This window comes from Psammomys obesus, unplaced genomic scaffold (genome assembly GCF_907164565.1).
Source record: "Psammomys obesus unplaced genomic scaffold, mPsaObe1.curated_primary_1811, whole genome shotgun sequence".
In the NCBI taxonomy this organism is placed as follows: Eukaryota; Metazoa; Chordata; class Mammalia; order Rodentia; family Muridae; genus Psammomys; species Psammomys obesus.
Genome location: NW_026592548.1, coordinates 323,966 through 337,169, shown reverse-complemented (window position 1 = coordinate 337,169; position 13,204 = coordinate 323,966). Strand labels below are relative to the sequence as shown.

Below are 13,204 nucleotides of genomic sequence, written 5' to 3'. Positions count from 1 at the left end.
TGTGTGTGTGTGTGTGTGTGTGTGTGTGTGTGTGTGTGTGTGTGTGTCTTGAAAGGGAGTGCTAGAGAGTGTAGGTGTTTGGGATATCGGGGTTGGGGGCAAGCGCAGGAGGGGATGTGGATGCTGGTGCGGTTAGCAAGCGCAGATTGTGGGCACAAAGCACCTGGACCGGTTTCCTGAATACCCCGTGGTCTCCGGTCTGTGGAGGGCTCTGCAGGCTGGACTCTGGGGTCTGTGGCTGGGTGCTGACGATTACACTGTAATGGGCTCTCTGTGTTCAGCCCTGTGCTCTGTGCTAGAAGCTGTGAGTACAGCAGGCTGGGCTCTGCTCTCTAATTTGGGAAGCTCTATGTGCTTCCTCTGCTGCTCCCCCCTCCGGCAAGGCTGGAGATCGAGATCGGAGATTGTGGGGGGAAATGCGGGGGTTTGAGTGTTCTCAGCCTCAAATATCAAGGAGGGAGATCGGTGCTTGGAGTAGGCAGCACTATGTGCAGGTGTGCTGTGTGCACTGCAGGGTGCCTCCTCTGCTTCAGCTGCTAGTTGCTCAGTAGCTCTGTTGCAGTTTACCTGTTGGCTGTTGTTCTTCCACCTCCTCCGCCCCCTCTGCTGCTGGCTTGGCCACCTCTGCTGCTGCTTCTGCCTGCCCGTTATGGGGAAGTGCCCAGGAATCGATTCCCCAGGAGAAGTCCACGGAGATGTCCACGGTTGGCCTGTGTCCTATTGGACTCAGATCAGGGTTTGTCCCCCTTCTCCCCGGACTCCTCGTACCGTTGTTTTGGGTTACACAGCCCCTCCACTCACCAATTCGGAGTTTCAGCTCCTCTGAATGCGGGCTGGTCGCCGCCATCTTGGGTCCCCTAAATTTATCTTTGAATGCCAAGCAAAATCTTGAGTTCCTCTTTGTGTAGACTGAGAAAGTTTGTGAATGAGGCCAGTTCCATTACTTAAAAAGTAATTTATATTATTTTATCAGACATGAACTTTAGCATGCATTGCTCATCCACACTATAGTTTTGAGGAGCTTTGCATTACCATGAGAGGATTTAGCCCACAATAAAGCACTGCTTTACTTCCTTGAACCTAAACCTGACCTCTGCTTATTGTAAGATGTGACTCCATAGTACTCTTCTCTGTGTGCTTTTTCTAATTGCGGCTGTTTGGATTTTCCTAGGTTAGTGCAGCTTCACAATAAAGGGAATTCAGCAGAAAATGGGTGGATCTGGGAAAACAAGACTGGCTTCTAAAGGAAGAACTATTTTGGGTTCCTGGGGTAGGGGGGAGATCCTACTCCCTCAAAAAGACTGAAATTGTTCCTAACTCTAAATGATAGGCCAATGGAAAAAGAGCCTATTAAAGAGAGGATACTCAGTTTGGGACCAATCAGAAAAGAAAGGGAAGCCTGAGGACCCCCAAAAGCCTACAGAAAGGCTTGCCCAAAGCTCCAGAGTAGATTTTGACCTCTGGAGTCACTCTTTTGCCCTCAATAGGAGCAGCTTGCCTCTTAATATCAAGTTGGGGAGTGGGGTATTGGTCTTTAATTCTGTCTGTGTCTGGTGCATCTTTACTCCTGTGTCATCCCATAACTTACTTCCATTCTATCAGATGTCTTTGGATCTACACCTGTCACTTTCTGTCCAGGACGCTCAGCTCCCGCTTTCTTGTCTTCCATCTCAATTTTCTAGCTGACAGTACATCAATGGCTCCCTGTTCTTCAACTGCCACGTCACTTTCCTGAGTGAGTCTTCTTTCTAAGACATACAATTCTTTGTCATTACCCCAGAAGAAACCACCCTTTGGTAACCACCCCTCATTCAAGACCTCATTAACAACATGAAATTCCACTAAGATATCCCAATGACTGAGAAGATACAAACAATCTCTGAAAAAAAAAATTTCACATCTGAAAACGTATTTTTTGTTTGTATAAGCTGTTTTAAATGCTTTGCATGAAGAAGTGGGAAGAGAAAGAGAAGGAGGAGGAAGAATTCATTGCTCTCCTAAAGCCTTTAAAACCACTTTATTTCAGATAAGGAAGATCCAGTAAACAAATCAGAAGTTGTTGTGCAGTTCCCCTGCAGTGATCGGTTCAAGCCATCTTATGTACACAGGTAACTTCAGGCTCATATTTAAAGATTTTTCTTGCCTACCTTTGATACCGACCCTAATCCAGACAGTTCTTTGTAGAAAACTATGTTTAAAACTAATTAATTTCATGTAAGCATTCTAGATCTGAGAATCTAATTACACTTTCTGAAAACTCTGTGTGTGTGTGTGTGTGTGTGTGTGTGTGTGTAACTGAGAAATAGCCCTCCTATTCATAAGCTTATTTGTGTTTCAGTTTTGGTCTGACACCCAACTATATTGTTTTTGTGGAGACTCCAGTCAAAATTAACCTTTTCAAGTTTCTTTCTTCATGGAGTATTTGGGAAGCTAACTATATGGACTGTTTCGAATCCAATGAAAGCATGGGGGTATGTCTGATTCATTTGTTAAGTTCTAATTCTGAGGAAAGTATTTTTTTTTTCCTTTATAAACTTATCAAAACATTACCGTATATAACCAGGTTTGGCTTCATGTTGCTGACAAAAAAAGAAGAAAATATTTTAATAATAAATACAGAACCTCCCCTTTCAATCTCTTCCATCATATCAATACTTATGAAGACAATGGGTTTCTGATTGTGGATCTCTGTTGTTGGAAAGGGTAAGATAAAATGTTGAATAAATTCTCCACCTCCAGTTTCTTCTGTAAACAGTGCTTTAATAAATATACAATTCCTTGTTGTTTAATGTGAGTCACCTATGAAAAGGGAAGTGCTATGAAATAGCAAAAGCATGATGATAATGAGCAGAGAGTTTAGAAAATCAGAGACAGACTATCAGAACTACAGTTGATACTGAAAACCAACCAGATCGAAATGAAGCCTGAAAATGGAAGGTTTTGTGACTTGAAAAGTTTAACCATCTCAAGGTCTTTAAGATGCCTTAAACCCTTTCCTATTCTGAATAATAGAAACAACATGCTATTCGCAGGCTAGTCATTGATTCCTAAACACACAGAGTATAGACAATGGGGCAGACAAAGAGTATGTAAGGTAGCTGTTACTGCAATACAGTCATGAGACAAACCTCTTTATTTCCCTCACGGAGTAGGAGGAAATGGCTTTAATATTATTTCTGTCAATAGCCAGAAATAATGGGTTGTGGCCTAAGAAACAACCAGACATATATGCTTTCAAAGTCATGAATCATCTCTAAAATCATCTGTCATTGTTAGGTGTGATGGTGCATGCCTTAAATCCCAGCATTTGGGAGAAAGAGACAGAAAAATCTTAATTACAAAGCCAGATTATGCTACATTAGATCCTGCTTTATTTTTTGTAATTGTGTTCATGATTGGCTTCTTGTTGTTGCAGGTTTGAATTTGTTTATAATTACTTATATTTAGCCAATTTACGTGAGAACTGGGAAGAAGTAAAGAAAAATGCCATGATGGCTCCTCAGCCTGAAGTCAGGAGATATGTACTTCCTTTGACAATTGACAAGGTAATTTCCTTTACAAGGATTTCATGAGTGTTTCATCTTTCTTGGAAACTGTAATGTTTATATGTATAATCTTGAAATTTCAGATCTGGGAGGAGCTTTAAAAATAGTAATTAAATCTTTCATTTCAAAAATGGAGAAACTGAAGCTCAAAAGAATTGTGTGATTTAGAAAAAAATGACTTTCGTAGAGCCCAGATGAGATATAGTTTTCTTGATTTTTAAATTTTTAACCTTTTCATTCACAAAGTCCCTTTGAAAGCATATTTCCTTACTGACTACAGACCCAGCGATTCCTAACATCCTTTGTAAGTTGTATAAATACTCTAAATAATTTTAAGTTATGGAGAAATGAAGAATCAGAAAGCAGGTACTCAGTCTGTTAACAAAGGAAACTTGATTTTCTATAAATCTGAAGGCGATATTAGACAATAAAATTTTTTAGTAATATTAGACAGCTGGGAGGAGTTCAGAATATTTCTCTGAAGGTCTGGTAACTGAAATAAATGCAGTAGGTACACTGGCAAGAGAAATAGCATTCAAATTTATTAATATAGAAATAAGAACCTAAAAAAACCCATGAAACTCAAAGTTGAGTCTTAAATAATCTTTTGATAAAATTTTTTAAAAAAAAGTAGGGATCCATAAACACTAAACAAGAGGGGCGATTTTCAGAAGCAATTAACAACCTGGAGAGTAGATGATATCTGAAACAAATATCCTCTGTGCCCCAGGTGTGTCTACCTCTGTGATGTGAGTTTAATCTTTCTTTGGAAATGAAAGGTTTGAAGGTGACTATGAGACTCTGCTCGAATAGATAACTCAGTGGTGTTCTGAGCCCACTGTAATGTCCTGTCCTTTCTACCCACAAGCAAGTGCCACCTACTTTATCTCTTTTATCCCATAACATTATAAAAGCCCTTAACTATAATGTTTTTATGGGGCATCCTAAATTCTACATTCACATACCACATGGGCCATTTAAGCTCTTCTTATAACTGTCTCCCCAACATCTAATATAACCCATGGTCTACAGGAGATGCTCAATAAGTGTTTGTGAAGTAGTTAAGTGACCGAGATGATTTCAGTCATGCCAACTGCATTTGTAATAGAAAATTTATAGATGAGTAGAGAATCCCTAAATATTCTTTGCCTTCCTAATACCTAGCATGGTGCCTAGCACACAAGTAACTGATTTGCCTGATTGATTGACTGTATTGAAGAGTAGACTTTTAGGAGAGGGTAATGTCACATGCCACCTTTTCTGAGGTCTAAGACCATTATCCAGAATTTTAAACTAATCAATATGGCAGTCACATTAAAGTAGAGGCAGGTATTTAACCCTGAACAATGCGTTTCCAGAAAGATACCTATAACCTACCAATATACCATCTGAGAGACTTTCAAGACTTTGTTGTTCCTCCTTGCATGGTGACCTATGAAAAGAGGCAGCATTTATAAATACTTGAATTTCCTTTCCTGCTCATTGAGGTCTCTGTTCTTCCTTAGGCCAACACAGGCAGGAATTTAGTCACACTCCCCCATACAACTGCAACAGCCATTCTGTGCAGTGATGGAACCATCTGGCTGGAACCTGAGGTTCTCTTTTCAGGGCCCCGTCAAGGTAAGAGGATCTAGAAAATATCACTAAGAAGAAAATTGATGTTTTACTTGAAGATATTGAATTTTTCCTGTCTGTACTCTGTTTTGAAGCCTTTGAATTTCCTCAAATCAATTACCAGAAATGTGGAGGAAAACCTTACACCTATGCATATGGACTTGGGTTGAATCACTTTGTTCCAGACAAGGTACTGATGCACCTTACTGACACCCAATAGATTTTTGAGTTATGTACTAATTGAGTAAAGCAATTTATTAATTAACTAATTGCTTTTTCTTGGGGATAAGCAGCTCTGTAAGCTGAATGTCAAAACTAAAGAAATCTGGATGTGGCAAGAGCCAGATTCTTACCCATCTGAACCCATCTTTGTTTCTCAACCAGATGGCCTGGAAGAAGATGATGGTAATGAAAGTAATGAGTGTTTTTGAACTTTTCTTTGTGTCGAAATTCAGTGTGTTTGCTATTATTAGTCTAATTACTAACTTTCAAAAATGATTTGTTTGTGTGGGTTTTTTTATTTTTTGTTTGTTTGTTTAAAACATGGTTTCTCTGTGTAGTCTTGGCTGTACCAGACTCAATTTGCTGGCCAGGCTGGCCTCAATCTCCCAGAGATTTGACAGCCTCTGTCTCCCCAAGTGCGAGAATTATAGGCATGTGCCACCACACCCAGCTTCAAAAATGATTCTTAAGCTGAGTGGTATAGCACTCAAGAATTGACATTTCTTTGAAAGTGACTTTCATCTGTGGTCAGTTCTTATTGATTGCTACTAGAAAAAAAAATGAAAAACAAACAAAAAAAACCAAAAAACAAAACACCACAGTAAAACACCTTATGTGTCAAAGTAAAACTCTGAGTAGAAGGGATGAGAAAAAGGCATAACAGCAAGAATTCTAGATATTTGCCTTTCTTTACCAAAATGTATTTCTGAATAAGTAGATGGAGTGCTAAGAAAGAAAATAGAATGTTCTAGCAAATCAATGAATGTACAAGTCTGGGACTCTAGTTTTGTCTGTCTGTCTGTCTGTCTGTCTGTTTGTTTTAGTAAGTCTGAGCTAAGAAAGAATCCAGAGTCTTAGCACATAGTGGAGCAACTTTATTACATAACATCATTCTCAATTAAGCATTAATGTTAGAGGGTCTGGAAAGCTGGGTCAGTGGTTAAGAGCACTGCCTGCTCTTGTCAAAGACAGGATTTAATTTCTAGCACCCACATTATAGCTCACAACTATGGGTTAGGGTGATCCAGCACCTTTTTCTGGCCTCTGTGGGCACCAGACATACATGTGGTACACAGATATTCATGCAGGCAAAACACCAATGTGCATAAAAATAATAAAATTATTTAAAAACATTAATTCAAGGACATGGAAATTTATTATACTCTGCAGGATTAAAATATGGGAAACTCTAGAAAGATGAAATAAAAAAATGGAGGAACATTTTCTGATTAGTAGTTTTTACATTTACACCACTCTTTCAAAAAGAGTAAAAGGTATGTTTTCATTTTGTTTAAAATAAGTAAACTTACATATAATATGGTCTTGAAAATTACAGTTATAACACACCCTTCTTCTTTAAACGTTTTAAAGTATACATTTTTTCTTGATCATAACTTTTTTTGTTAGTCTTATATTACAGATAAGAACGTAGATCCATTAATTTAGTCAACATTGATGAGTTACTACTTTGATATTGTAGTAAGATACTGTGGTACAACTGTAAGAGAGACAAAGCCATTCCCTTCCTGGGAATAGTGCTAGTTCAGGAAGAAAGACTTTAGAGGATTCCTTCAAGTGGTCACACAGCCAGATAATTAAAGGACCAGAACAAGCTAAGGCACGTGCTTTTCTATATTTGTTAATGTAATACCACCTTGCTACCTGCATAATTTCAATGTCAGATAATCATACGACCTGATTATTTTGAATCTTTATTTTTTTAATATTTTTTTTATTTTTAAATAATTTTATACACGCACTTGTATCAAGATCTGATTTTAAATTCTTAAAATTGCCTTAATTAACAGGTGTGGTTCTGAGCGTGGTGGTGAGCCCTGGGGTAGGACAAAAGCCTGCATATCTCCTGATTCTAAATGCCAAAGACTTGAGTGAAATTGCCAGGGCTGAAGTGGAGACTAATATCCCTGTTACATTCCATGGACTGTTCAAAAGATCGTGAACGTACTACAGATCAGAAAAAAATGGCTTCGGATAAAGTCAATTTTTGCCAGGTCTGAAAACCTGATTCAGTCTCTGTAAGCCACATTGTGAAAGGACAGAACTTATTCCAGGAAGTTGTCATTTGACATCTACACACCCATCATGGTATTTACATGTCCACATGTACTACATAAATGTAAATTTTAATTAAAAAATAAAGAAAACCATCAACATATTCTAACAAAACATGTTTCTAATGACATAACTAAAAAGGCCAGCTGACTCCAAATCTACAATTAAATTCCATTTATTTTAGCTTGCTGTCTATCATGGCTTTTTGTTGAAGATATAGATAATTTTGTGGTATCACTAAGTTGAGCAAGTAGTTCCTTTAAAAATTAAATGAGTATTTATATGATGAGACTTTCTCTGAGCGATAAACAAACTGGAATGTTATTTTAGGCACTTACTAATCACATAGGAAAGAAATATGGACTTTTAAAGCTGCCTTTTCTTGCTCAACTTTGTTCATAGCAGTTTTATTTGTAATAGCCAGAATCTGGAAACAATGTCCTTCAACGGAGAAACAGATACAGAAATTGTGGTACATCTACACAATGGAATACTACTCAGATATTAAAAACAAGGAAATGCAGGCAAATGGATGGAACTAGAAGAGATCATCCTCAGTGAGGTAACCCAGAAACAGAAAGACGGGCATGGTATACACTCACTTATAAGCAGATATTAGCCTTATAATATAGGATAGCCATATACAGACCTAAAGGAGGTAAGCACTAAGGAGGACGCTAGGGAAGATGCTTAAGTCTCATTCAGAATGGCAAACAGGATAGACACCAGAAGTGGTGGAAGAGAAGAAACGGGATGGGAGTCACTATAGAGGGTCCTCTGAAACGATTCACCCAACAGAGGATCTAAGCAGATGCTGAGACTCAGGGTCAAACTTTGGGTAGAGCGCAGGGAGTCTTATAGAGGAAGAGTGGGTGGGATTAGAGGGACATGGAGGGCACAGAAGCCCCATAAGGATACCAACAAAACTAAAAGAATCTGAGCCCAGGGGTCCTGCAGAGACTGATGCACCAACAGAAGACCATGCATGGAGAGGACTTTGACCCTCTGTTCAGATGTGGCAGATTGGCAGCTCAGTCTCCATGTGGATCTCTGAGTGAGGGAAGCAGATATAATAATGCCTCTATTATGAACTCTGTTGACTGTTCTCTGATCACTCCTCTCTGATGATGCAGCCTTGCCAGGCCATGGAGGAAAAGAATTCAAACAGTCCTGATGAGACTTAACAAGCTATGGACAAATGGCAATAGCGAAGAACTCCCCCTTTCTTGGGAATAGAGGAAGGGTTTGAGAGGAAGAGGAGAAAGGGTGAGACAGGGGAGATGAGGGAGGGGGCTGCAATATAGTGAATAAATTGTGAAGAAAAAAATAAAAATTAAAAAGCTGCCTTTTCTATAATGAAAGTTGTTTTTAGGACACTATATGCATACATATTTCACATTATTCTTTAACATTAAAAAACAAAGCCTTTAATTCTTGATTTGAATGTAACATTGCTCAGTGAAGGAAGAGAAAATGTACTTAGTGTCAAAATAAACATTTTTCTTAGACCTGGAATGCCATCAAGGACAACATAACAATTTCTTTGTGTATATATTCTTTAGTAATTATATATATATATATATATATATATATATATATATGATTACTTCAATATATAATTACTAAATTATTAGCATATATATGCTAATAAATATATGGCTAAAAATTCCCAAGCTCATAAGCTTTAACTTTCTTATTCCATACTATGCTTTATTCCATTTAATGTAAGCAATGATTACTTCTGATTTTTCAATGAAAAAATCTGTGTGTAGATGAATGGGACCTCCCATCAAATAATGTCTCTAAGATTAAGTTAAATATTAAAGGCTTTTTATTAATAAAAGTATATATGGTACTGTAGTAGTTAAAGTTATCTAAAGGAACAGAATTGATAGAAGTACATATATATATAATAAAGTAAGACAAATTAACACATTCAGATTAAATTAATTTTAAAAGGTTGCTTTTTAAGAAAAAGCTACCCACTTGAGAGACTGAGAGAACCATGATTCTTCTGGCAACAAATGAATTTGTTTTAAGGAGGAAAATTTCACTTGAATTAGTATAACTCTACATGATAATGAGCAGTTATATTTAAAATAACAATCCGCTTACATGTAAGGTCTTTTTTTTCCATTTTGGGTATCTTATACTTACCTTAGCCAATGGAATAAATACAACAAAACTTCTGATGTTCAAGAGGCTACTTGTCAGCTGAGGATAAACTGTGACCCTAGCACTTGGAAAACTGAAGAAGGAGAATCACAAATTCAAAGCCAACTGGACATATAAAGTAAAATTTTTTAAGATTTTATTTATTTATTACCCATACTCAGTAAATTTAAAGGCAGCTAGTCTACATAGCAAGACACTATATCAAATAAACATCACAAAAAGAAAGAAAAAGAAAAAAAATAAGGAAAGGAAGAAAGGAAGAGGAAATTATTTTCTCCTTGTAGACAAGTTTTACAAAATCTCTGTACTACATCAGAGAGAAATCATCTTCTGAGGTAGTGTGACTCCAGTACCCCACAATCTAAGGAATAAAACACTATGCTTTTTAAATTTGGCCTGATAAGAAGTGTGGTAGTTTGAATAGGAATGGCCCCCATAAGCTCCAATATTTGGATGTTTGGTCACTAGGGAGTGGTGCTACTTGAGAGAGATTTGGTATGGCTTTGATGGAGTAGGTATGGCCTTGATGGAGAAAGTGTAGTCTTGTTGGAGGAAGTGTGGCCTTGTTGAAGAAAGTATATCACTGCTATTGGGATAGTTTCTCTCTCTCTCTCTCTCTCTCTCTCTCTCTCTCTCTCTCTTCCTGCTGCCTGTAGATCCAGATATAGAACTCTCAGCTATATCTTCAGCACAATGTTTGCCTGCATATTGCCATACTTCCTGCCATGACAATAACAGACTAAACAAAATAAATTGTAAGCCAGCCCCAATTAAATGTTTTCTTTTATCAGAGTGTGGTCACGGTATCTCTTCACAGTAATAAAATATGACTAAGATGGGAAAAATCTAAATGCATCCCCTGAAGAGCACCCAATCTATTAAAATTTAATATGGGTAATCTCTAAAAGCAGCCACAAATAAATTAATACTTATGGGATACATACTATGAACTAAGCTCTTTCATTCCCACACTTATGGTATAAAGATGAGACAGTGATGCCTAGTTACTTTCTTAAAAAGTAATAAAGCATTGGTTAACATCTACATGGACATAAAACACTTTCTCCTAGAATACTTGGCTCTGATAACACCCAAAATATTCCAATTACTTTACTTTTTCATTTCAAATAAGACCACTATTATACTATTATACTATTAGGTACCACGTCTGAGTACATACAAAAATTTTAACTGCTCACTAACTTCTACAATTGATTTGTAAAACCATGAATAATAGCTTCCCTGGTGGGTGGTGGTGATACATGCCTTTAATCCCAGAACTTTGGAGGCAGAGACAGGTGGATGTGAATTTGAGGCCAGCCTGGTCTACAGCATAAGTTCCAGGATAGCCATGAATACACACAGAGAAACATTGTCAAATAAATAAGTAAATAGATAGATAAATAAATAAATAAGTTTCCCTGTTCTAAATATTGTATCATGCTGGAGCTCTACAAAGTCCTACTCATATACTTCATGTTCTTATTTTGCAAGAAAATTTGAAGCTCAGCAAAACTGAACAGATTGGCTAAGTTTCCATATCATGTGAAAAATATTTAAAGCCATGAAACAAAATAAGACTTGAAAAAATAGACTAAAAATCTCAAATGCTAAGCACAAGCACCTCCAACCCCATCTCTGACTCCCCAGGATATTTAAGCACAGTAATGAGGTATGTCAGGGAGATGGGAAGGAGTTCACAAAGAAGAGCAAGCATAAATATAAGCAAAATATTCAAAAAATTATGGCGACAATGCATTTTTTCCTTTATCCTTTTTTAAATTTTTATTTATTTTTTTAACCTTTTTTTATTAATTATACTTTATTCACTTTGTATCCCCCCATAAGCCCCTACCTCTTCCCCTCCGGATCCCACTCTCCCTCCCCCTTCTTCACGCATGCCCCTCCCCAAGTCCACTGATAGGGGAGGTCCTCCTCTCCTTCCTTCTGATCTTAGTCTATCAGATCTCATCAGGAGTGGCTGCAGACAATGCATTTTTAAAATGGGTTCAACTATAGCAAAAGCTATAATAAGCCAAATGAGAGGTGGATTAATAATCAGTCCAAAAAAGAAGGAAGAGGAAAACAGAAAACAGAGCACCAAAAATGTCTTAAATGTTCTTTTCAATAAAGAACAGATGAGGAAAAAGATGGTAGCTGAGGAAGATGTAATCCAAAAGTTATTTTTTAAGATGAAAACTTACATTTATTTATATGATAAGGACGATACCATTGACAAAGAAAATAAGAAAAAAGAGGAAGGTTTGGAGGACAATGTCAAATGGACAAAAGAGAGTGGGATCTGGATGTTTTCTTAACGACTTTCATGTCAGATAGGTTCATGAAGTTGACAGTCCACACATAAATGGAAAATAACTTATTCCAAAATAAATGATTTTGTAATTTAAGGGGAAGAGATCATAGAAGAAGGTTGGTGGATTGTTGTGTGTTGTCAGATTCTTTTTGGAGTAAGGTTAAAAAAACTACTAATTGTAAGATAGAATGTCAGAAACTCATAGGGATCATAGTAAAAGAAAATAAGATCAAGGCAAGGACACAGAAATGCATGGCCAAGGAAGGGTAGAAAAGCCAAAGTCAAGTTATCACAATGTAGTATTTGCAGTTATATAAATGAATGTGAGAGTCTAAAATTCCATAGGCACCCACACATATGGGCACAGGGATACACACACACACACAAATGAGAGAGAGAAAATAAGATCTTAAAAAGTCTGAGACACAGAGACTAGAATTGAATGTTTTCATGGAGTTAAAAAGAATAAAGAATAGCTGGTCTCTTTAATATAAGGGGTTCAGAAAAGAAACAATCACTAATTCGAAAAGGCTTGAAAGATGTAGTATTGTGTCAGCAGCCTATCAGAGTTATTATTTGAGAAGCTCTACCCAGCAACACCTCAAAACAGATGCTGAGACTCACAGCCTAAAACATTGGGCAAAAAAGGACCTGGAGCTGACAGGAGCTCCACAAGAAGAACAAGAGGGCCAACTGTACAGGGTACAGAGGGTCTTGCTGAGGCAGAAGCATCAAAGAACATGCACAGGACCTAAAGCCCCTTACAAAATGTAGCCAATGGGCAGCTTAGGCATAATGTGGGTCCTCAAGTAAGAAAGCAGGGTCCTCAAGTAAGTAAGGCAGAGACTGAATCTGACATGGACTTTCCCACTAGGTTTTTGATCAAAAATGAAAACAAGAACATTACAACAGATACTGAGGAAAACCAAAGAATCATTAGGTTTTAACTTCAAAAGCCTGTATTCCACAAAATTGGAAAAATCTAAAGGAAAGTTAAATCAAAGTTAAACCAAAGTTAAATCAAGATCAGGCAAGCAGTTTAAACATCCCTATAACCCCTAAGAAAATATAAGCAGTCATCAAAAATCTCCCAAACAAAAAGCAAAACAAAACATCAACAAAGAAAAAGCCCAGGGCCACATGGTTTTAGCTCAGAATTCTGCCAGACTTTCAAGGAAGAGCTAATACCAACACTCCTCAAACTATTTCACAAAAATAAAAATTGAAAGAACATTGTCAAACTCATTCTATGAAGCCACAA

At 37.4% G+C, this 13,204-nt stretch overlaps 1 protein-coding gene across 1 annotated transcript in view; it reads left to right on the top strand.

Moving 5' to 3' along the window:
- Positions 1 to 7,341, top strand: part of Rpe65 (retinoid isomerohydrolase RPE65) — a 22,624-nt gene extending 15,283 nt beyond the window's left edge. The window contains exons 7-14 of the mRNA XM_055614410.1: positions 2,027 to 2,108; positions 2,339 to 2,471; positions 2,564 to 2,703; positions 3,416 to 3,545; positions 5,051 to 5,165; positions 5,255 to 5,349; positions 5,453 to 5,564; positions 7,190 to 7,341. Of these exons, the coding sequence (XP_055470385.1) occupies positions 2,027 to 2,108; positions 2,339 to 2,471; positions 2,564 to 2,703; positions 3,416 to 3,545; positions 5,051 to 5,165; positions 5,255 to 5,349; positions 5,453 to 5,564; positions 7,190 to 7,341 (959 nt within the window). The remainder of the gene's footprint in view (positions 1 to 2,026; positions 2,109 to 2,338; positions 2,472 to 2,563; positions 2,704 to 3,415; positions 3,546 to 5,050; positions 5,166 to 5,254; positions 5,350 to 5,452; positions 5,565 to 7,189) is intronic.
- The last annotated feature ends 5,863 nt before the right edge of the window (positions 7,342 to 13,204 follow it).